Raw genomic sequence first — 23331 nt, 5'->3', positions numbered from 1 at the left:
TCATAGTTGTTTGACCAGAACTTTGCCGCTTTGAAAATAGATATTTTATTTTAATTCAGAAAGTCGCCGTCTAAAATCTTCATGTTTTGCATGTTTTTTTGTGGTCGTCTTTAACGGAAATGACTAGTTTAACGGAGTAAACAGTTGAACTATATATGCAGTGAGATTGTACAATAAGCAAACAATCCACTAAAAAACATGTATGCTAAGCTAAACTGTTACTATAATAAAACGTTCAAATTTAGTTAATTTTCCTTTGGGTCATTGGATCGCACGTGAAAACGTAATTACAGCTTCTGTGTTGTCTTTTCTTGCTGAAAACAGATCAACAAACGCTCCATTACATACAAAAGCTTTAGTTTATTATTCAGAACAAAAATATTACAAAATAGATTTTTTACAACATCCGGAAAAAGTTCAAGAACCCTTCTCACGTAACTTCAAGCAGCCAATACGACAGACAGTAGACCACTACAACCGCAAAGACTACTGTATTAAGTTCATAAATGTTCAACTCTACTCAATTCCTGTCAAAACTGGTCCAACAACATCTTGTTATTATATACAAGTCTAGGAGATTCTAGACAACTTCTTGTGTTTGCAAACAACTCATAAACGCTGGCCTAGAACTGCTGAACGATGAGCTTTTTCTTGGCATCATGGGAGAATTTGTTGGAGCGGAACAGCTCGCTGTCGTAAAACGTGGACAGGCTGTGGATGTTAATCTGTCGGGCCTGAAAAGAAAGGAGGATTATTACAATTCATAAGCAACAACCAGTCTCCAGACGTTCTCATTGAAATCAACGGCATCTCTTACCTTGTCCACTAGGTCCTTCTCGGCGATCTCAATGTTGTCCTGCTGCGCTCCATAACGGTTGCGCTGATACGCCACCTGCTCTGAAATGAGCTGCTTTAAGATGAACAGCAGCAGCTCATTGTTGTCCCGTCTGAACGCCAGATACCGTGCAAACGTCTGGGGATTCACGAACGTTGAGTAAGCAAACAAACTTGGATTCTCTAAATTCATGAACCCACATGACCATCTCCATCCACTCACCTTTCTCATACTCCTCATTACACTGAACTTCTGCGTGTCGATGAAACTCTCCAGCATCACACGGATGGCCATATTGACGTCATCCTCCTGCACGTAGTCCCGCAGGTGCATGCGAGCGTGTGCCTCCGCCATGCGGATCATAGATTCTATATGACGCACGGTAATTGGGATACTCCCTGTGGCCTGAGAGCAAACGTATAACGTGACTTACATTAAACTACAACAAAATAAATGCTACAGACAACTCAGTGCCGACCAAGCCAAAATTTGCATATTGTGTTGAGTAACGTAATTCTCACCATGGACTCTTTTCGAAGTTCACTGTAAATTCGGGCAACCTTGTCCTGGTCCATCTGATTGAGTTTGGGCCGCACACGCTCTTTTGAGTACATGATGTACTTCCTGAGCAGCTCTTGAGGAATGGGCGGGGCATCCGACGTGTTGGGCAGCACCACTTCTTCAAGACCGGCCATGCCCCCTTCTTTGTTGCTGGGATGATGTTTGATGTGACTGCCCACCACGAAGCGCGCCAGCATCTCATCCTACATGAAAATATTTCTGGTTAACTCAACCGACCAAAACCTACGAATTTTGGCAGGTGTTTGGCAAAGATGGACTGACCTGCACAGGATCCACAGTGTCTCTCACGACGCACAAAACATCGAATCGAGAAATGATGGGCTCGGTCAGGTCCACATTTTCAGAGAAGGTGAGGGACGGGTCATATCGTCCACCTTTGGGGAAGAAGTTGAATTAAACATACTGCCACAAAAAAAATTGACCTAAATGAACATTTTAGGATGTACAACTCCTCAAGTTACGAAGCTCATTCTGTGAATTTTTGTGAGTTTTATTCACCGATAGGATTGGCAGCTGCGATGATGGTACAGCGAGCCTGTAATGATGTGACTATCCCAGCTTTAGAAATGGAGATACTCTGCTGTTCCATGGCTTCATGGATGCTGGTCCTGTCCTGGTCATTCATCTACAGAAGAAAACAACTATTCACTTAACAGAGGATTGATGCAGACTTCTACATACATTCTTCGGATTTTAGTGAGAGAAATGAGAAATAGGATTTTGGCATAAAGCTAATCATTTTGATTCATCACTAAACTAGAAACAATGAAAGTCTTCATTAAATAAAAACAATATTTAAAGTATTAAAATATTATGAACATATGCTTTGATGCTACAAATTTCAAGCACATATCGTTCATCACACGATCTAGTAATTTGTATTCTGCAATGGTCTGAGATTCTCTAACCTTATCAAACTCATCGATGAGACACACTCCTCTGTCCGCCAAGACCAGAGCTCCAGCCTCCAGCGTCCACTCCCTGGTCACCGGGTGACGCTGCACGTAAGCGGTCAGACCCACGGCGGATGCGCCCTGACCCGTGGTGAAAACCGCCCGGCTCGCCACTTTCTCTATGTACTTCAGGAACTGAGACTTCGCTGTGCCCGGATCTCCACACAGGAGCATGTTGATGTCTCCACGCACTTTGTGCTTTCCACCTGTAGAGGGCACCAGAGAAACACATCTCTGTCAATACTGTATTTTTATTACTTTTAACAGAGGCTCAGATATGACACATTTTTGTAGGAGAAAGAAAGAAAGTGCCACGCTCTGTGATTAAGAAAGGTTTGTGATGTTTACACGTTTTGTATATAAAGAGGATCTTTACAAATTACCACATTTATTACTTTTGAAGCCGAAATACAAATAGGCAGAAGTCAAAAGCTAAAACGATGCTATAAACAGACTACAATTAAGGTCGCTTGATATCAACGCTCGATATCCTCATCTATGTTTTAATAGATTTGTGTCCATGTTGCATTATTTGTGAGCTTTATATGCACGATGGCGTCTAACGTCCCCACAAAAGGAAGTAGTCGCTTTTAGCAACTGCAGTTTTTAAGACACAATAAGTCTGTAAAAAATCTCTAGCTGGTTGTAATTAGTGCATTTGTCAAAAAATAAGGTTTTGTTTACCACAGATTTTATTTCAGGCAATTTACCAAAAAACATTAAAAAAACTATGCCAATCCAAATGCACTCGCTTACAGGTTAAGCATAAAAAAATACATCATCTGTGCGGCTCCCTAGTCTAAGACAGGCACGACGATGTTAGTGTTCAGTACCTGGATTCTTGGCCTCGCCGCCAAACAAAGCAAGAGCCAGACCACGTTTAATGTCCTCATGCCCATAGATGGATGGACCAATACTGGCAAAAATCTAGAGCAGAAGAAAAAAAACGTGTAAACTGGAGGTTTTACATAATTGTTTTATGACAATCAAGCTATTTTGAGTGATCAACACTCACTCTTTCACCAATGCGCTCATCTTTGGATAGAGCTACAATGGCTTTCACGTCTTCATCCGTGAGCTCTGCCACGGCCACGCCCTCATCCTTACGAGAGATGTGATTGGCCATGATCACCGTGGCAAACACCGGGAAGCCATTGGCCATGTTGAGGGAGCCATCATAATTATTGTGGTAGATCCCAGTCAGCTCCTATTGATCAAAACCAAATTATGAACATTTTAATTTATTAAAGCATAATAAGTATTAATAGTGTTTTATAGTATTAAAGAATGCTTAAAACTAGACAGATTTTGCCCCCCTTTGACTACAATAGTAGAAAAAGCTACAATAGTAGTTAAAAGTGCCCCAGAACTGTTTGCTGTCCAACATACTTCAAAATATCTTCTTCTGTGTTCATAAGAACAAAGAAATGTACACAGATCTGGAACAACTCGAAAGTGAGTAAATGATGACAGAATGTTCATTTTTTCAAGTTTTTTTTTTCCAATCCTTATTTAATAAAATAGTGCCAACTCACAATTTCATCTCCAGGTTTGCAGGTGTCCACCAAGTCGGCAAGCAGGATGGCATCTTTAGATCGAGGCAGACGGCCGGCAGCGACTTTCCCAGGACTCTCCTGTATCGTGATACGCTGGTAGTTCTGGTACACGGTCTAAAGAGCGAAAACAACCGTTAATATCACAAAAAACACATTACGCATCTTTGTGCCATCTTTCACAGGTTCATCTTTCTAACACACCTGTTCCATGTTGATGTCGAACGGGCCGAGGGACTGACACTCAGGACAGGAGCCCGGCTTCACCTCCTGGTTCTGGGACTGGAAGAACGGACCCAATATGAAGTTACACTTGTTACAGTTGTACTTCACCATACCCAGCTGAGGCAGAACTCCAGTACATCTGGTCACCACCCCGCTGGTGCGAATCAACTGATTCAAGTGAAGCTGCCTGCAAAACAAGGTTTAATTCATTTAAACCCATTTCAATTTAGTTAAATAATTAAACTAATTTTTGTTATGTATAGTCACAATAGAAATGCAGCTATCCGCACCTGAGCGATCGGAGTTCTTCCACCAGCGGCAGGTTTCCGATACGGACGTGAATTTCATGTGCGATTCGGTCGTATTTGGGGTACATGGCCAGCACGACTTCTCTCGCCGCCTCATCGAAGATCTTCAGCATTTCTGAAGGTGCTTCCGGCAAGAAATATGCCAGAACGTGCTCTCTGGATGCCAACTCCTCGTAGTTCGCCAGCAAGCTCTCCTTATTTTCTAAAAATGCCATAGAAAATTATATAGATGCATAAAAAGACGATCTTCTGTCATGACTATCTTTGTTCTCATTTACCCTTGCACATGTCGCTAATGCGCTCCTTGAAGACGTTGTGTCCATGCTCGTCCACATGTGTGCGCAGAAAGTTTTTGAAGCGGTGGTAGATCTCCAGTCGCGGTGCGGCCATTGACACCCACTCTCTGACTGTGTGACCCTTCATGTCCTCCAGGTTCTCAATGCTTTCGATCATCTCTTCGTCTTCACCCTCCGCCCCGATGCCTTCGGCAGCGATCTCCGCCAAACGACGCTGTCTCTTAGTGGGCCGCGAATCGTCTTCATCTTCACTGTCTGTGCGGCAGAGGAACACACTGCTTTAGTTTTAACGTCACGAGAAATGATCACAAGACACTATTGGATTAACACAAACACAGCACTCACCGTAAAGCAGACCACGTCCAATCCGTCCCATGCCCTCTACTCTGTCCCGTCGTCTCATGGCCTCTTCTGCCGCCGCCCGAGCGCCCGGAGACAGCTCGCTGAGATCTTCATCTTCATCCAGACCCTCCACTTCGTAACGGTCCAGCTCTGGGATTGCGCGGTAGTCTCTAAAGACAAAAGTTCAATGTAAAATGCATTTAACTCTTTCACAAAGTGGTAGTAGATGTAAACCGATCGATAAAGGTAAACACCTTTCCATCGCATCTCCAATCAGCTCTTCGCCATCTCCATCTTCCTCATCAGGAATGTTATCTCCCAGTAGCCCCTCAGAACCCTCATCTTCAAACGGGGGGAGGTCTCTGCCCGGGCTGGAGGTCAGATCACCCCGTCTGGAGGTGGGACCGGGGCTGGTGGCCATGTGAAACGACTCTGATGAATCCTGTTCACAGGCAAAAGAAGAGTCACTCTAATGTCATGCGTCAAAATGACATCACATCCTGCACACATTAACACGTCTGTTACAGAGCATATACTGCTGAATTTATGTAACAATGTTTAAGGTATAATTTATATTAAAATATATACACACTCATGCCAGAATCACAAACAGACACATAAATGTCACAGGGAAGATCAAGTCTGGACTGTTGTGTCCAGATGTGATAATATAACACTGATAATTTCATGATGAAACAAATCCGACTTCATTAAAAACACATCGACATACACACACTGCAAATTGCCAAAAACACTTTAAATGTGTAAGTAACGTTATGTTTGAACTAACTTATAACTAGGCCACGACGTTTAAACAAAAAAAGAGTATTCCACGTGGGACTTTCAAGACAAATTAAAAACATGTTTATTTTAACAAAATGTAACGGGATAAAAAAAATGCTAACACATGACAGTTCATAAAGATTTGCAGCTCAAAAAACTTTATTGACCGGAAAACAAAGATACTTTTATTTTGTATTTTTATAATGAAAGTACTTAAAAGTATTAAAGAACTCTAAATATGACACAGTATGACGAATTCAAATCAGAAAGTGCTACATTAAATGAAAAAAAATGATTTAATATAATATTCAAAGATAACAAAGTTTAACAGAACTAGTCGATCCATCTTATAAACAATTCCATGACAACTACGATCACGCTGACATATAGTAACGTTAAAACAATTTAAAACATGTAGACTGTTACACCGTCCACCTTTATTGTTTATAAACATGTTATTTCTATAAACTAATTAAATAAATTCACTCACCGCCATTGTCTTGCGTCCTCGTTTGAGTGTTGCTCGACTCGCGACTGGCTTCTCCCGCGAGCACTGAGTTTTCGCGCGAAATTCGTCACGTGACCAAAAACCGCGCGAAATCCTCATGAACGTGATACGGTAAGCGCGTCGGAGCGCTGTGATTGGGTCTTTGATCAATACGTCAAAACGCACTGAATTGCCATTGGTTGCCCTTCAGAAATGGGCGGGTCACTTTAATACTGTTAAAATACACAGCGTCGCTTCAGCGCGGAGGGGGATTTCTGCAAGATGCCCACTTGAAAAGAACTGTCGCATACTTTAATGTTTACTATAATAAAGTGCATTATATTTCAGTATACTGCAGAATATTATAGTTATGACGACACAGTGTAAACTACAGTGTTTTGTAGTATGAAAACTGTTGTGTACTTAATATTTAATACAGTTAAAAAACACTGACATTAGATTAGACATCTAGAAACTTTATAGTAAAAATTGACAGAACATCAAAATATCAGACTGACATTCTTGTAAAGAATTTGGACGTTTATAATATGTGTAATGTACAATAAAAGTCCCATTTAAGAATAAATAAAGATACTATGACAGCACAATATTGTGTTCAATTACAATGAAACATGAAACAGAAAGTTAGCATTGAGAAATTTAATTAATCTTTTACGACAACACTTGCATGATTTCAGTGCAGACAATGTAGTTATATTATACCTTTTAAATTCTCTTGTGTGTTTAATGGCCCCTAAAGTGTAAACGTCCATGTAGAGTTTCAAGTACCTTTCAAAATCACATACAAAACCGGTACGGTCACGGCGAACACGGCACACGTTACGACTGTGCTATACAGACTCGTCTTGCTAATCTGAGCGTCCAATCTTTTCTCAGCCTGATCGAGGCCCTGGATGACCACCTCCGTATCGCACACTAACAGTTGCTTGTCTCGCGTCTGAATGAGCGGCTTCTCGATGGGACGAGTCTGTAAGGTGGTCTTCACCGCCCGTAACTCAGTCTCGACCTTCACGACGTTCTCCTCCAGATGTTCCAGCTGAGGTTTAATGCTCTCCATGAGCCCTTGGGCTCTTTGGGTATGCTGAAGAATCTCTTTGATCGCTTTATCCGAGGAACTTGATGGGACAGTTTGGGCTACGAAGTGTCTCGGTGGGACATTCGCCGGCCTGACCGCTTTCACATCATCTACGCTGCCTTTTACAGTCAACCTGAGTGAGCCGATGAGGTTGCCGAGTTCATCTTGCTGGGCTTTGTACATGCTGTCTTGGACCTTCATGGCTTCCTGAAGACTCGCCGGTCCTTTCTGGGCTTCCAACAACAAGCTCTTGAGTTCCTGCAAACGTACCCTGTTGATGTAAGTAGACCCCATCACCCCGATAACGGCGCCCAGCACGGACCCGATGACGGACCAGTTCTTGGTGCGTTCGGCTCTCGTCCTTTCTCTCTCATGGCTTTCGCGCACAGCAGCGGAGAACAGGGCGAACTTCTCTCGCTCGCCTTCCTCTGCATTCTCATAGGCTGTTCTGAGACGCCTCTCCTCCTGTATACCCAAACAACGGCGTTTGAAACACGTAACTTCGCAACCTTTTAATAGAGTATTCGAGTAATACCTCACCTGTAGTAACTTGTGCTCCATTGTGGCTAACTCCAGATAATGTGCCTCTTCTCGTGACACACGGTCCAGTCGGTCCCTCACCTCCTTCAGCCGAACCTGAAGGGCCTCCAGGCTACCATGAGCTTCTCGCACGATTCCTCTGGCCACCATGAAGGCCTTCTCCCCCTAACAGTAAAAATTATTAAGATAAAAAATATATTTGATTTTGATTTTACTGAGATTTGAAAAATACATCAAATGACACAATTGCTTACCTCAGTGACTTGTGTCTGAGCATCTCTGACTTCATTAAGCCCGACAAACTCCTCGTATTTCACCCACCAATTGTTGACAGTCACAGTCACGACTTTAACGGTTTTCCGGCCCAACTGGCGCCCTAACTCTCCTGTGAACGTCAAGACAGACGCTGTGCGTTCTTTCACTGCTGTCATTTTACTGGGCTCATCTTTTGGGCTATGCTGCTGGGTGCAGTACGTTCTGCACATGTTCCACCGGACCGACCTGGACATGTGGTGTCTGTAGAGACATGTGCCATAGCTGCTTGGAAACACAGCGTTCCCTCGAAACCTCACTCCACACGTCATCTGAAAGTATTCCAAAATAAATTCATTTAGTCAAATATTTTGACGTGTGACATAATATCAATGATATATTAATGCTTTGCAGCAGTGTAAAGATATATTGATGTATCGAATATTGCAATACAAAAAAAAACATTGTATTGTATAGACTTAGTGACTGTATCAACATATTATATTAACATACAGTCTTTAACAAAATTGTAACTGTTTAGAAATAAATCTGTCACTTGAATTTAAGTTGAATTTCCACTTTGTAAAAAAATGCACGTATCGTGACATTTCCCGATACATTTGATTTGCATTTAAATGTACAAGAATAAGAAACAAACACTAAAAGAAAACAATTAAATTATTCAAGACAACAAACATGCTAATGTTAAAATTGTTTTTACAAGTTAAGCGCATTACTAACTTTCTATACAAGTTTAAATGTCATTATTTGGAAAACTAAAGCATCAAAGAATGTCGATCATTCAAAGTGAATCACACATCGAAACTAAATGTACAAATGGTGTTCGACATGTCTTCATTTAACGTGTTTAAAGTCCACGAATTCATCGCTAGCAAAATAAAACCGATTTTTAAGCCGATGAATGAATCAAATACTATTCGTAAGTAATTCTATTGTTTGGTGATGTCATTATTACTTGACAAACCAATTAAACACATACCAGGAGTTCGCAGTTTCGTCTTTTTGCTCGGTCAGTGATGAAACATGTTTACAAACTGTAAAATAATGAATATAGCTATTTAATCTTCAACTGTCATTCTGCGCATTTCACTCAGGCACTTGCTGCTGCTGTCCGATTCCCTAACAACTGAGCCGGTTCCTTTACAAACGATTCAGTCGAATCTTTTCGCAATCCGTGGAAACAACGTTGAGCGATGAATCACGAAGCACGAACCGATTCTTTTAAATAATTCTCACGAATCTTTCAGTCATATCAGGCAGGTGCTGGGACAACTACATCCGCCGGAAAACCGCTGGGGTCCTTACAGCGCCGAAAAAAGCGTTTGCTAAATAATCCGAGCATCATGTCTGGAAGAGATGGTAAAAATGAATTTAGTACACAAACATTAATACATTAGTCACTTCGTTTAGAAATAATATTGAAACAGACATTTCTACACAGCATCAATATGTAACGTTAACGTTTAAAGTTTTATTATACTCACGATGCCAAAACTGCATTAACGGTGTTACTATATTTAATTTGAAATTGTTCTTTTTAACCCATATAGTTGTCTGTCGATAAGAAAAGCCCTAAATTTGTAAATTTAAAGTGCTCTTTGGGATTTTTTTTGTTCTACGTAACTGTAACACATGTGTTATGGCGAAACAAATTATTTATTGATCTTATTAAAGTGTCTCGTCCACAACACTTCAGATTTTAGTGTTCATTTTGTACCAGAGAATACTAAAAGTTGTTTATTTTGTTAAACAGGAGGTAAAAAGAAACCACTCAAGGCTCCCAAGAAACAAGCTAAAGAAATGGATGATGTAAGTTTTCTGTTGACGTGTTTATATATAAACATTGAGATTATAGGTTTGTGGACAGATTCAGTCGCTCTAAAACTAGTGTTTAATCTTCATTGTTACAAATTTTAACATTTTAGACTAGTTGCAAATTCATCAAAGTTATAAATGGCCACAATTCAAGTGTGGGAATTATGAAATGACCATTTTCATATGTGAACCCTTTTTTGCCTGCTTGTCAAGCATTATCTGCATTAACTTCTCCGTTAAAATGAATTCCTTGCAGGATGAAATGGCTTACAAACAGAAACTGAAGGATGACCAGAAAGCTTTGGAACAGTTGAAAGCTAAAGCTTCTGGAAAAGGACCTTTAGGTACGTGATAGGGAATCATACATCGGCATTAATCATTGTGTTTCGTCGTGTTGAAATTATTATGTATAATTCGCTTGTGTTCAGTGTTTTGACTTGTGGTTTTAATAAATGTTTTTCTTTTTATAGCCTCGGGTGGAATCAAGAAGTCTGGGAAGAAATGAATTAGTGTTTTTATTTTATATTTGCTTGCCATGTTTGGGAACACATTGTCTGATTAAAGTCTGTGTAAACATCATTTGGGTCCACATAATGGCAAATCCTTTTCTTTCTTAGTTTATTACTCTTGTAAAGACAAAGTTCGGGAATAAAGTTTGTAATGTGTTTAAGTTTCTGTTTGAGATGATTTAATGTCCTTTGTGAAACTCTCACTACATTTTTACAAGACAATTCAAGTTCTGAATGATTTCTTGCAAGAAATTCTTTAATCTGTTCCAATTTCATATTTGGGTCTTCGGTCACTTCTGGAGGAGAATTCGGTCTCTTGTCCGGCTCTTTCACAAACTTCTAGCTTGAAGTATCATTGTTTTTCCTAAAGAAAGAATAGCATTCTTATTGTTTATACTCTTTCAATGTATTGCTATTTCGACCTGAAGTTGTTTCTTACATGTGCGTTTGCGCTTTGGCTGCTGACTTTCACGTTTCGGCTGCTGACTTTCCCGCTTTGCCTGCGGACTTTTTCGCTTTAGTTCCACCTCTACTGGGTAGTGATCACTCACTTTCAGTGCCTGTGTAAAGGTGGAAATATGTGTTATCGAAATACCGATTAGACCCCTTAAAATACAATACTGTAAATCATGTGCAGATTGATATTCATGGTAACATTGATTAAACAACTGGTTTCAGTGATGAAAAAGATGATTCTTGGGTTTACATTCTCATCTGTTAGCTTGTAGGCCTTCTGGAAGTTGAATGGTTTTGCAGAATCTGGAACAACAGCCTCCAACATATCGTTTCCATATACCACGATCCTGCATTTAAACGTGATATTGAGCATATATCAATTCATGTTTTATAAGTGCTGTGATTGGTTTATGTGGTATGAGAATGATTTACCGGTCATAAGTGTGGTCATTATTAACACTGGCTGTGGTGTCAACGTCGTCTGTGATCAGCCAATGGAAATTCTTGTCGCTCCGGATTCTGATTTTATGCATTTGTTTTTCAGACACGTAATTTCCATCTGCATTGAAGTCCCCCAGTATCATAATGTTCTGGACATATGAGAATAGTTGTATGTCTTACGATTGATAGAATTGATAAAGCATGTATACATATATTTTTATTATTCGTGGTGCTTGTCCTGATATCAGAACGAACCAGAGAAGAGAAAAAAAAAAATCATGTTTAACTATGCATTTATGTTTTTCCTGCACTTGTATAGTTTTTTACGCAATTAGACTAGTTTGGTTAAGAGGATCTGGCAAATAATAAAAATAAACATTTACAAATGTGACTTGTAGTGACAGACATTTTGAGGCAGGCTTATTCACTGGCGAACACCACCAAAAATAACCAAATCAGATAGTTACATCCGTCTCCCATTTCTCCTTGACGTTTTGGAACACATCATAGAGTTCGTCCAGTTCTTTCACTGAATCCTCTGGTTTTGTGTGAACAGGAATCAGCACCAAATCCTTCAACACTGTAAAGACACAAACACCACACATGATTACCCAAATTCCATCCAAACACCTTAAAAATGGATGAGGAAATGAATACTAGTGTTTCCGTCATTAATATTTATTTTCAAATTATGATTTGAATTGTGATTTCACCATACACTCATCACAAAAACATTTTGCTTGATTTTATGTATCATTTCCTTGTAGTCTACATTCAGTCTTCACACAAAAGAGCATCAGTCTTGGCCTTGCCCTTAAAGATGTGCAATGCCCAAGACTCATGGGACTGTCACACTGAGATGATGAGAGTATGAGTCAGTTTACCAGTTTCGTGACATGTGAATCGCAGAACATACGGTTCTCTGGCAAAAGCATCCTCGTCTCCAGTCTCATCATCTTTATATTGGTAGGAACCAATCAAATCCACCAGGTCGTCCCTTTTCAAATAAAACAAATACCAATAAGGTCTGTAAAAAGTGAATGATTATACTATTTAAATCCATATCAAATTCAACTAAGGCAGTAACCTGTAAAGGAACATAAACTGTTCTTTGTAAGTTCCTCGTCCCAGCCGTGTGCTGATCTTCAAGGTGTAATGATGCGTCTTAGTATACCTGTGAAAGAAGAGTAATGACCACTAATGACATTTAATCACACGCTTTTCAGTATAAATCCCACCTTTCTGACTCACTTGTTCAGCTCTTTGAGAAACTCATCCACTGAGATTCCACTTGAATCCACCACCTCCAGAATCACGATGATGTCATAGCGTGAAACTATCTGAAAAGAGGGAGCGACAGAAAATGAACATTGTGACGAAAGTGTGATTATACACGATTCTGCAATAATGTCACACACGCTGCTTCTCACGAATAGGATTCTGGGATTTCGGAGGGTGTGGAAAGGGCTTCACCTTAATCAGGGTTTTCCGCACTAACGGATCCGATAGTTTTGATTTGCCAAATTTCTGAATGTTAAAAGCAGCGATCTTCATGATGCCTGAGAAAACATGAATTCACTCATTACAGATATGCAGCAACATTTGTGAACGAACGAATCAGTAACAAACTAACAATAGATAATGAACAGATAAACAGATACAGTTGATTGAAGGATAGAAAGACAGACAGACGAATGGACAGACAGTTGAACGGATAGACAGATGAATAGATCAATAAGCAGACAAACACATAAATGGACAGACAAATAGAATCAGACAGAAAATAACATCCTGTAGTTGCTTCTTTAGAACAATAATATTCATAATGATGTAATGCTGATCATTGGACAACAGACTCTTTTCTCCTCAGAATGCTGTGAGAAGTGGATAAACCTGTTTCAGTAGACACCAGAGATCAGCAGCTTTTACAGAATTTGGGTGGAAGAGAGATCCCCCATTGATATCCCAATTCAAATGTTTTTAGATTGGCATGCAACACATTTTGTGTGAATGAAGAATTGTTACCCTTTTTTTATTTCACAAAATGTTGTTGTTTTAAAGTATTTTTCATAAAAAGAAACAGCAAAAACATAGAAATAAAATAAAATATAAACCTATATTATAGGTAGCTCATGCAAAAGACTTAACTCACATAATTCACAAAATGTTGTAGTTTAAATGTATTTCATATAAAAATACACACTTGAACATTTTGCAAATAATAGAAATAAAAAAACAGACTTAACTCACCCAGCCACTGGTCTAAAGATGCACAGGTAAAGACCACAAGACTTTTAAAACGCCAGCATTACTTATAGCAGAAACCTGGCCTGTGATTGGCTAACGCTTTTTTGGCCCAGCCCCAGTTTGGACACTGTTGGGATGGACTTTTAAACAACAAAGCAGTTCCTCCCCCTGGGCAAATACTCACACGGAAGTAGAACGTCCAACCTTACAGGTGAGTTTAGTCAACATAACCGTCATTGTCATTAAAAGCTTCACATTGCATTGGAAGGTGTGGACATCATCAACAGGTAGGAAAGAATTCAAGCTTTTGACCATTCAAGCAAGAAAACGTGTGAGGAAACAATAAACAGGTTCTGCCCTTAGAGGGAAGCAGAGTTCATGAGTGTAGAACAAAGCCATCTCCTGAAGATGGAGGTGGATGTGATCTTTGGCATCGAGTTGATATTGAGTGAAATTATAACAAATGTAAATTCATTGGTTGTGGATTAACTCAACGGCTGCAACCCATTTGGCTCAGTGTTTTTTGGCAGAAATCTTATACGTATCCAAAATTCCTCCATGTCACATATGTGTTTCGTGTTACATTATATCGGTTGTTGACACAAAATTCATGTTGAGGCAGAGGACTGATGTTCCGTTGAAATGCAGTCAGTCTCGCCATGGCAATGTGTAATGTGACTACAGTCTTTGTATTTGACCGGTGAACCAAAAACAACATTTTAGTTGTGCGCAACAGATACTTCAGATTAACAGCTTTCACTTTATTTAAAAAACTTCAACAAATCATCAGTCAATGTTTAAACCTATAGTCATAAACAATGGCTTTAGTTCTATTTATAGTGCATTCACATGTGTTCCCTTTATTAGCTGTCTGATTCTTTTGTAGTGTTAAACAAACAACACAGCTAACAAAAATGTGTTTACATTGCAGTATGTTTTGCTAACTTTCCATTACCCTATGAAAACATTATCTCTCACTTCTTTAACATTTCAGTGTATGTTTTCATAATTCGCTATGACGTTTACGAAACATTTTTAATCTTACTGCAAAAATGCTATTGATAACGTTGAGAGAACGTTTAGAGAACGTTATCTGAAAGTCTAACGTTTTAAAGTTACATCAAAAGTGTAAATTTGTTTGGTTCCAAAATGAGTTAAACTGCAGTTAGTTTTTTTTTTATTTAAGCCATAATAACTCCAAAAATACAGCTTACTAACACAAAAAAACATAATAACAAACATGATTTTTGAAAAATGTTAAAAACGTTATCTCATTTTGGAACCAAACTCTTCGTTTATTATTTGCGTTACATTGGAAGAACACTCAAGACAGTGTGCTGGCATTTAAAAAATGCAACTGAATGCATGAAGGATGTTATTTCTGTCAATCATTAAACCGGTGCAAGATCAACAAACACTTCCATACATCTACAACAAAAAAAGTTGTTATTTGTTTAGATAGAGGGAGACGTGTACCCGTTCTCTACTTTAGGACACATCTGTACCACAGACACTTCTGTTTAACTTTGAACAGGAAGTGGACATGTGACCTTATTATCAGCGCTCAACCTAACAGACAACACAGGAAGACAAGCCAACATTTGAAAACACTGCCGCTACTTTAGGTAAGAGTCGAAAATCCTGCTGTTGGATTTCATTAAAAGAATATTAAATGTTTAGATTGTGTCACTTGTGACTAATGTAACTTAACATTTATGCATTTATGTTCAACATTTACAAACATAACATACTTTAGTTTTATTTAAACTAATTTATGCCCAAAGCTCATTCTTGAATGTTTTGATAAATTTGTGACCTCCCACTGGTAATTTTTTTTAGTTTTGTGTTGTGTTGGGTGCTGTTTTCAAAATGAGTATCGCAATGGTTTTCCTTTCAGTGTCTAACACATCTGCTGTGGTCTGTAATCTGTCATGTCAGCTCTTAAAAAACTACATCTGTTTCCATTGTGAGAACAATGAAAACGTTTCCGAACATGATTTAAAGCAGGAAAATGTATGGAAATACACAGGAAAACATATAGCTGAGGCATTATCAGTGTCAAGTGGTTTAAAGGCGGAAAAACATGTTTTACCGTGACACACTGAAACCTTTCTCGACTCTTTCACAGAACGGCACCATGAAGATCGCATCTTTTAACATCAAACGTCTGGGCCCGACCAAGCTGTCAAACGCAAACGTTGTAAAATATCTCATAAAGGTGAGTTAAACGTGTCCCCTGCAGAGTGCAATAAATTCCAGAAAGCACTTTTACAACCAAACTGCACTTTATCTATGTTGTCAAGATAACATAAAAACTTCAAAGCTGCTTTTGAAGACATCTCAATACTCTGCCCGTAGATTTTCTCTCGCTATGATATGATCGTAATTCTTGAAGTGGTGGACAAATCAGGAAAATCCATCGAGAAGTTTCTGAGGGAGCTGAACAGCACGGGGTCTGTTGAATCTTCACACATACTTTATATGTTCTGTTGTTGGAAAATCCTAAAATACGACATCTGTGTTTCTCTAACAGAGCCAATAAGAAACGTCCTTTCAGTATGATCGGGAGCTCCAGACTGGGCCGAACTCTTTATAAGGAGCAGTTTGTCTGCTTTTACAGGTATGATGCTTTCAGCACAGTTTTTTGTATTATTATTGCAAATTTAGTGGCTCCCTGTTTTATTTTGATGTTATTTAGGATGCTGTTAACATACATTTTTTCATATCTGATAACAGAAAAGATGAAGCTGAACTGGTTGACACTTACCAATATGAGGACAATCAGGAGGGCGATGAAGACGCATTCTCACGTGAACCTTTCATTCTGCGCTTCTGTTGTAAACACACAGGTAGCCAATGTCTGCGAACAGACATTCTAGCATTTTAGCGTCCATTTAACACTTTTAAAATCTTTATAAAGGGATAATTCGCCGAAAAGTTCTGTTGTCAATTATTCACCCTCAGGTTGTTTCAAACCCGTTTACATTTCTTTGTTCTGTTCAAACCAAAGAAAAATATTTTGAAGAATGTAAATGATGACATGATTTTCATTTTTGGGTGAACTATCACTTTGAGAACATTAATTGACATCTATATTATTTAATATGTAAAAGAATTAAGAAAATTAGTTCAAAAATAATATTTTTTAAAGAACTTTTATAAAAACTAGAGATGCAACAATATTACATTTCTCCACTAATACCGATAGCAGAGTGATATCTGCCGATACCGGTGACGATACTGATAGTTTGGTGGTTATATTAAAAGGCAGGGTGACCGAATTCTCTTAGGCGTTGTTGATTTTCAAATCACCAAAACAAACACATCCTTAACCCAATCTTTCGTTTTCGTCAAGCACTCGGCTCGGCCAATGTCCGACCTGTGCACTGTGCACCTTTATGGTGATTGGCTGCAAGGTTGTTTTTGTAATCGGCCCGACTCAGTTGTCTAAAGCGTAATTCGGAAATCGGTTACCCCGTCTTTAACACACATTAACTAAATTCTAAATGTTAAATTATTTTTCTTACCTTTTAGAATGTTATTAGTTCATATAACGACTATTAGAGGTTTCTCAACATTAAATATACACAGAGCACAAATTAATTGCATTTTAATTGACAGGATGTATCGTCCCTGATCATTGGTTGTTTTGTGAAAAATTCCTTTTATCAACCGATACCAATAATTAGCCGATATATCGGTGCATTTCTAATAAAAAGTAGTCCATATCTGATTCCAAAATGATATTGTGTGTGTTGCAGTGCTAAAGGATTTAGTGCTGATTCCCGTTCACACAAAGCCAAAAGACTCCGGGAAGGAACTAGACGAACTGTACGATGTGTTTCTGCATGTTAAGGACAAATGGAAGACGGATGTGAGTTCGACCTGTGAAACAAAACTACATTTAAAATATACATTCATAAAAATAAATATTTCATCTTTCAATAAACTGAAATTTAAATTCAAAACAATGGGTAAATATCTTACATTTACACAAAGTATATAGAAACCTCATTTCTTAATAAATGAAGATTTTTCTCTCTCTCAAACACACAAAATAAATATATAAATTGAAAATTAGGTAGTTCGGTGGTAAATTAACACTGTTGAGTTTAAGAGAAAACTCAGACTGGCTTCTTACAGAATGTCATGATCCTCGGCGACTTCAATGCAGACGGCGCGTATGTCTCCAAGAAAAAGATGAAGGGCATCAGAATCCGCAGCGACCCAGATTTTCATTGGCTGATTGGGGATGATGTCGACACTACAGCCAGTCTGTCCAACGATCACACCTACGACAGGTGAAACAGATCAAAACCTGTAACAATTAACAAAATGCTTTGTGGGAAAAATGCGTTATTAAAGCCCAACCCTTAAATCTACTGTCACTTTAAAGCAGATTGAACTGAATACACGTTTGAATAAGATTGTACGAATTAATACAAATTAGCCCTCTCATAGAAAGTAATGTAGTTGTCATGAGATTACGTCTTAATATTTTATGGTGGCTAAACAGTTGTATATAAATACATTAAGTCTGTCTCACTGGACATTAATATTTACCTTGTTTAGAATCGTGGTGTATAAAAACGACATGTTGCAAGCTGTTGTGCCAAGATCCGCAAAACCCTTCAACTTCCAAATAGCTTACAAACTATCTGAGGAAATGGTGAGTATGTGCTTTTAGTAGCAGGAATCATCTAGTTTTCAGTTATGTAATGAAATATTATTATTGATAAATTTCATTCATGTTTTGCAGGCTCTAGACATCAGTGATCATTATCCTGTGGAGGTGACTCTGAAAAAGAAGTCAACAGCAAAGCAGTCAGCAGCAGGGACTAGCAGCAAACCCAAAACAAAGAAGCGCAAAGCATGATGGGATATCCCTGCTGTTAATTTCTTTAGAAATGACTGATCTCATCACTCTAGTTAAGGAGAGATACTACCTCTTAATTAGGAAAACCAGGATGTAACATTTCATTTAAATTTAACTGTGAAATTTTAAAAGCGTTTGTGATAATTTTCAATTTGCACTTCTATGAATTTGTGTTTTTAATTGTATTAAAACAAAACCCAAAACAATACTTTTTACCCCTTTATTGAAAAAAACACTTGCACCCAAAACATTGTAAAGATGCCTTTAATGTCAACAAAAAGCGTTTGTTCATAAAGTCCCCACGTGATAATAATGAAGACGTAACATTTCAAACATCGGAACAGTCACACCATGTCATCAAAATGTTTTAACATTTATTCTTGAAACGTTACGCATTGACCGGAAAAATGACTAACTGTGTTCCAAGACCCCATTTTATTTGTTGAGATAGTTCAAGTTAAAACAGTAAACTCAACAGGAAAGTAAGCACTTTAATGCATAGTACTACAATAAATTAATGACTTTTACTATTCATAAAACATTATAGTGATATTTCCACCAATCACATCTTATCCCCCATTGACTCCCATAGTATTTTCACCTACTATAGGAGTCAATGGGGGATGATATCTCTTTGGTTTCTGACATTCTTCCAAATATCTTTCTCCTTGTTCTTCAGAACAAAGAAATTCACAAAGGTTTGGAACAACCTGAGGGTAAATAACTAATCACAGAATTTTTGGGTGAACTGCAACTACTATAACTTCTCCACAGGCTCCATCCAGGTGTTTTTCACATAGTTCTTTCTTTATTGTGCTTTTGATATCTTTCCAACAGAAACTCTGCACTTTACTTCAGCAGCTTTGGATTCATGCCAGTCGGTAAAGCATGTGCGTGTAGGAACAAAACACAATGGCAGCTTGCAAAGCACACACATGATCGGAGTTTTGAGGTAGCAATTTCGGCATTTCTGCCTTCCGACAGTGCTATCATCACTGATGTACTTTGGCAGGTGTAGAAGTTCAGGAGCAGGATGAACTATGGAGTAACAACCGCTTGCTTTCATGAGATCTGAGCATAGACCCTCCCGGAACTCCTTCTGGGTCATCGACTTCTCATTCTTTTCCTTGGCCGTGTGCTTGTGTAAAATGAAGGCGTTTACCACGGCAATGTCCACAAAGTGGTAGAAGAAGGTCCGATACCACTTTCTTGTTTTATGTAGGACTTTGTAATATCCAATGAGTGCGTCAGAAAGATCCACTCCACCCATGTGCCTGGAAGTATAAGAAAATGTATTATTATACAATTTGAACTTGCTTCATAACTTCATAACACTAAAAGATTTCGACTTACTTATTGTAGTCCAGCACTGCAGCTGGAACCGGGAAGTCCTTAATGATCCTGCCTGATTTCTCTCCCTTCACCTTCCTCTTCACTGTGTCACCATTGTATGCTTTATGGAAGGTGGAGCACATCAGCACATCTCTTCTGTCCTTCCACTCGATGAACAGAAGTTTGTCATCTCTGAACCAGCGTATATTGCCACGAGGTGCCGGTGTTTTCGAGTGGTTTATCCTGTTTGCACGAAGAGTCCCACAAGCCCAAATCTTCTTACTCAGGAGGTCCTTGAACAACGATGGGCTGGTGAAAAAGTTGTCAACGAACAGCTTGTAGCCAGAACCCAACAACTTTTCATTTGCCAACCTCATGACAGTATCGTAGCCAACCCCTTTGCCTTGGCTAAAAACTGACTTTCCCTCGTACACGAAGAAGTCCCACGTGTAGCCAGAGAGCGAATCTGCCAGAACAAAGAGTTTGTAGCCCCATTTCGTCGGTTTGTTTTTCATATATTGTTTGAGTCCATTTCTAGCCTTTGTTGCAACCATTCTCTCATCGATGGAGATGTTCTGAAAGGGCTGAAATGAGGTCTTGCAGGCTTCTTGAATGTCCTGATACAGCGGTTTGATTTTACACAGACGATCGTATTCATGTGTTCCCTTCTTCTCTTCATTCACGGCATCTACTTTGGGATCACTGAGGTGAAGTGCGGAGGATATGGCTAGAAATCTGTTACCTGACATAGTTCGGTTGGGGAAGGGCAGACGGTAGATGTTGGAGGTTTTCCAGTAGTCTTGTAGCGAGGAGCATTTTAGCAGCCCCATGTAGATGACCAGTGCCAGGTACGCCTTAAATTCTTGTACGGAAGTGTCCTGTTTCCATATTTTTTTACTGCACTTCTCTGCTCCGTAAGCGTTAGTATGATCAACAATGGTCTGAAGGACCGACGTCGTAAAGAACAATTCGAAATATTGCAGAGGTCTGCAGAACGGGCTGCAAACCACCTGTGGTCCAGGTGGTTGGAGGGGTTTGAAAACCGGTTGGCGCGGCTCTTTATCTGGTTTATCCATACTGTTCCACTTCAACTCTGAGGTGTTTAGTTGAAACTCTTCTTGCAATCGGTGCAGGCTCTTTCTCTTGCCTCTCCATTTGACAACTGGTATAGCGGCGGGTGATGAAAAAGAGTTCACAGACTTCTCTGGAAAAGGTCTCTTTCTTTTTTGTGGGGTTACCTCTGGATTTAAGACCTCATCTGACGAGTCGCTGGATTCCGAGAGCTGACTGTGCATAGAAATATGCAAAAAGTTAGGGCTTTATCAAAGATATCGAAGACAAATGCAATAACTTGCTAAAAATTGGAGACAAAGGACTCTAGCTGGGGATGTATGTAAAAGATGCAAGTAAATGATAACAGCATTTTCATGTTTGAGTGAAACATCCCTTTAAAGAGGATGTCCGAAGCTTCATGAAATTCACACCCTCAACTCCGCAACCCCGCGTTTTCGCAATTACTAGCCACAATAAAGTAAAAAGATAATGCCTCAAGATAATAAAATCAATTCAACTCAAATTACACTAAAATATATTTCAAGCTGAAAATTATATAACCAGCATTTTTCGTGAAGAAAGCATCACCGGTTCTGATGGTCAAAAGGCGTGTTTGACGGTTTTAGACTAGATGTTGTGCCGAGAAATGAACCCCCTCCCCAGAATGGTTAGGATAAGGTGTGGGGAGGGGTCAGAATTAGCCAATAAAACAGGTGATCTGGCAGGGGTGCATTTCGGCACAACACCGGTTTCACAAACCAGGACGTTTTCCTCAGTGGACTTTAGATATTTATATCGCTTTTATAAGAATGTCTTCTAGGAATACATTACCGGTCTACATTTCGAGACAAATCAATGGCACTGATATATTTGAAGATATTTCTGAGCCAGCTATATTCAGGTCGATGTTAGTCTGGGACTAAAACAAATCTGACCATGTCATGGCAAACCATGCACAGGATTGTTGAGTTTACACAAACTGTTTGAATAACCCGCAAATATTTCCACAAAAATGATACTAGAATTTGCATATACATGCAAAATCTTGATCAATGTAAACTCACTCTTTAAGTACAGATTCGACGGTCATCTCTTCTTCAGATTCCTCACTGAAACCAACGCTCTCCGGATCAGATGAATCCTCAGACAACATCAACACTAATTCTACATCGTCCATAGATGTACAATCGTCCGAGTTATCCTCACTTAAATCGTTCGCGTTTAAAAAATCGTCCGAGTCATCCTCACTTACGTCGTTCGCGTTTATAAAATCGTCCGAGTTTTCCTCTTGTTTCACATCGTTCGCGTTTTTGCTGATAAACTCTTGCGAGTTTTCCTCTTTTGCATCGCGCGAGCACTCCTCTGTCGCGGCGCTCGAGTTGATCAAACTCGGCGAGTTTTCCTCTTTGACGTCGTCCATGTTTATATTGATAAATCTTGCGCGTTTTTCGCGCACCTATTTGTAACCTTTTATTTGAGGGTCCATCGCAAAATACTGAAGAGAGGCCACGTGCCGTACGGCTGCAGAATTTTAAACAGCGTGAATGGGGAGTACACACAAAACACGACACAGAGATCGAGCTGTGATTGGCGGCTTTTATCCTATAGCTTGACGTCACGGATATCGGTGGCCTCCATTGGATATTTGAAACAACACTAGTAGAGGACTTTTGATTTTTGGGAAAATCACGTCTTGATGTGGGAGTGGAATCACTTACGAATACGAACCATGATTTAACTGCAAAAACACGTGTTTAAAATACTGTGATTTGTTTTAATATTAACTAAAGTAAACTCTATCTAAGTGTGGTAGAGACCTCTTCAAAATTACGTCTTTGAATGTTGTAGCCCAAATAAAAATATGCAGTACACGTGGTATGTGTTTTTAGTTGCGAGTGAATCGTCTTACAAATATTTTTGAGTGTAATGTCTGGAGAATAACAATAGTGTTGATGATGCATCTTTTGTCATCCTAAACTAATATGTAAATATATCATCAGCACCCAATCCGACATAAAACTATTTGTTTAATAAATTTGGCAATTTTACATTATTTACACGATATTTTGCATTAGGTAGAAAAATGAAATGTGACGTCTGCTAAAGATCCGGAATACATCCGCTGTGTAAAAACATCTGATAAACGTCTTAGAAAAGGCAGGTTTACATGCATTCTAAATCATCAACACCTAACAGACATCTTCTAGATGACTACAGTACATGACACCTGACAGGAGACGTCTCGGAGACATATTGCAGATGGTCAAACAATAAACAAAATACATTTTGTAAATACATATATTAAAAAGACGTCTGCAAGACGTCAATT

General features: G+C 39.1%; 5 protein-coding genes across 8 annotated transcripts; 1 reads left to right on the top strand and 4 right to left on the bottom strand.

Annotated features, from left to right (window-relative positions):
* Nucleotides 1–340: 340 nt before the first annotated feature.
* mcm2 (minichromosome maintenance complex component 2) lies at nt 341–6472 on the bottom strand. The gene is made up of 16 exons (XM_056758903.1): nt 6368–6472; nt 5349–5536; nt 5098–5264; nt 4735–5007; nt 4439–4658; nt 4128–4335; nt 3906–4040; nt 3386–3577; nt 3204–3297; nt 2326–2576; nt 1916–2042; nt 1679–1791; nt 1357–1599; nt 1058–1240; nt 818–973; nt 341–734 (listed from the first exon to the last, which is right to left on the bottom strand). The coding sequence occupies exons 1-16, from the start codon at nt 6371–6373 to the stop codon at nt 624–626; spliced, it is 2667 nt and encodes an 888-aa protein (XP_056614881.1). The 5' UTR covers nt 6374–6472; the 3' UTR covers nt 341–623.
* A 537-nt stretch (nt 6473–7009) lies between these two features.
* On the bottom strand, nt 7010–9383 carry ccdc51 (coiled-coil domain containing 51). Its single transcript, XM_056759196.1, has 4 exons — nt 9253–9383; nt 8255–8584; nt 8001–8165; nt 7010–7925 (listed from the first exon to the last, which is right to left on the bottom strand). The coding sequence occupies exons 2-4, from the start codon at nt 8582–8584 to the stop codon at nt 7146–7148; spliced, it is 1275 nt and encodes a 424-aa protein (XP_056615174.1). The 5' UTR covers nt 9253–9383; the 3' UTR covers nt 7010–7145.
* A 1197-nt stretch (nt 9384–10580) lies between these two features.
* dnase1l4.1 (deoxyribonuclease 1 like 4, tandem duplicate 1) lies at nt 10581–13760 on the bottom strand. Of its 2 annotated transcripts, XM_056758697.1 has the most exons (10): nt 13745–13758; nt 12968–13053; nt 12746–12834; nt 12582–12668; nt 12379–12491; nt 11962–12074; nt 11486–11643; nt 11304–11400; nt 11037–11157; nt 10581–10961 (listed from the first exon to the last, which is right to left on the bottom strand). In XM_056758697.1, coding segments are annotated over exons 2-10 (861 nt in total). In that variant the 5' UTR covers nt 13049–13053; nt 13745–13758; the 3' UTR covers nt 10581–10959. The 2 variants fall into 2 exon arrangements, with proteins under 2 accessions (XP_056614675.1, XP_056614676.1); XM_056758698.1 differs by having other exon boundaries at nt 10581–11157; nt 13745–13760.
* A 137-nt stretch (nt 13761–13897) lies between these two features.
* On the top strand, nt 13898–18825 carry dnase1l4.2 (deoxyribonuclease 1 like 4, tandem duplicate 2). Of its 2 annotated transcripts, none has more exons than XM_056758695.1 (10): nt 13898–13952; nt 15276–15366; nt 15870–15959; nt 16100–16194; nt 16275–16361; nt 16478–16590; nt 17503–17615; nt 17885–18042; nt 18314–18410; nt 18501–18825. In XM_056758695.1, the coding sequence occupies exons 3-10, from the start codon at nt 15879–15881 to the stop codon at nt 18615–18617; spliced, it is 861 nt and encodes a 286-aa protein (XP_056614673.1). In that variant the 5' UTR covers nt 13898–13952; nt 15276–15366; nt 15870–15878; the 3' UTR covers nt 18618–18825. The 2 variants fall into 2 exon arrangements, with proteins under 2 accessions (XP_056614673.1, XP_056614674.1); XM_056758696.1 differs by having other exon boundaries at nt 13935–14028.
* On the bottom strand, nt 18824–22448 carry LOC130429867 (piggyBac transposable element-derived protein 4-like). Of its 2 annotated transcripts, XM_056758693.1 has the most exons (4): nt 22255–22326; nt 22067–22166; nt 19971–21236; nt 18824–19891 (listed from the first exon to the last, which is right to left on the bottom strand). In XM_056758693.1, exons 2-4 carry the CDS (start codon nt 22153–22155, stop codon nt 19426–19428), a joined length of 1821 nt encoding a protein of 606 aa, XP_056614671.1. In that variant the 5' UTR covers nt 22156–22166; nt 22255–22326; the 3' UTR covers nt 18824–19425. The 2 variants fall into 2 exon arrangements, with proteins under 2 accessions (XP_056614671.1, XP_056614670.1); XM_056758692.1 differs by having other exon boundaries at nt 22067–22448.
* Between the last annotated feature and the right edge of the window lie 883 nt (nt 22449–23331).

Source organism: Triplophysa dalaica, chromosome 10 (genome assembly GCF_015846415.1).
Source record: "Triplophysa dalaica isolate WHDGS20190420 chromosome 10, ASM1584641v1, whole genome shotgun sequence".
In the NCBI taxonomy this organism is placed as follows: Eukaryota; Metazoa; Chordata; class Actinopteri; order Cypriniformes; family Nemacheilidae; genus Triplophysa; species Triplophysa dalaica.
This window is presented reverse-complemented; position numbering and strand designations above follow the sequence as displayed.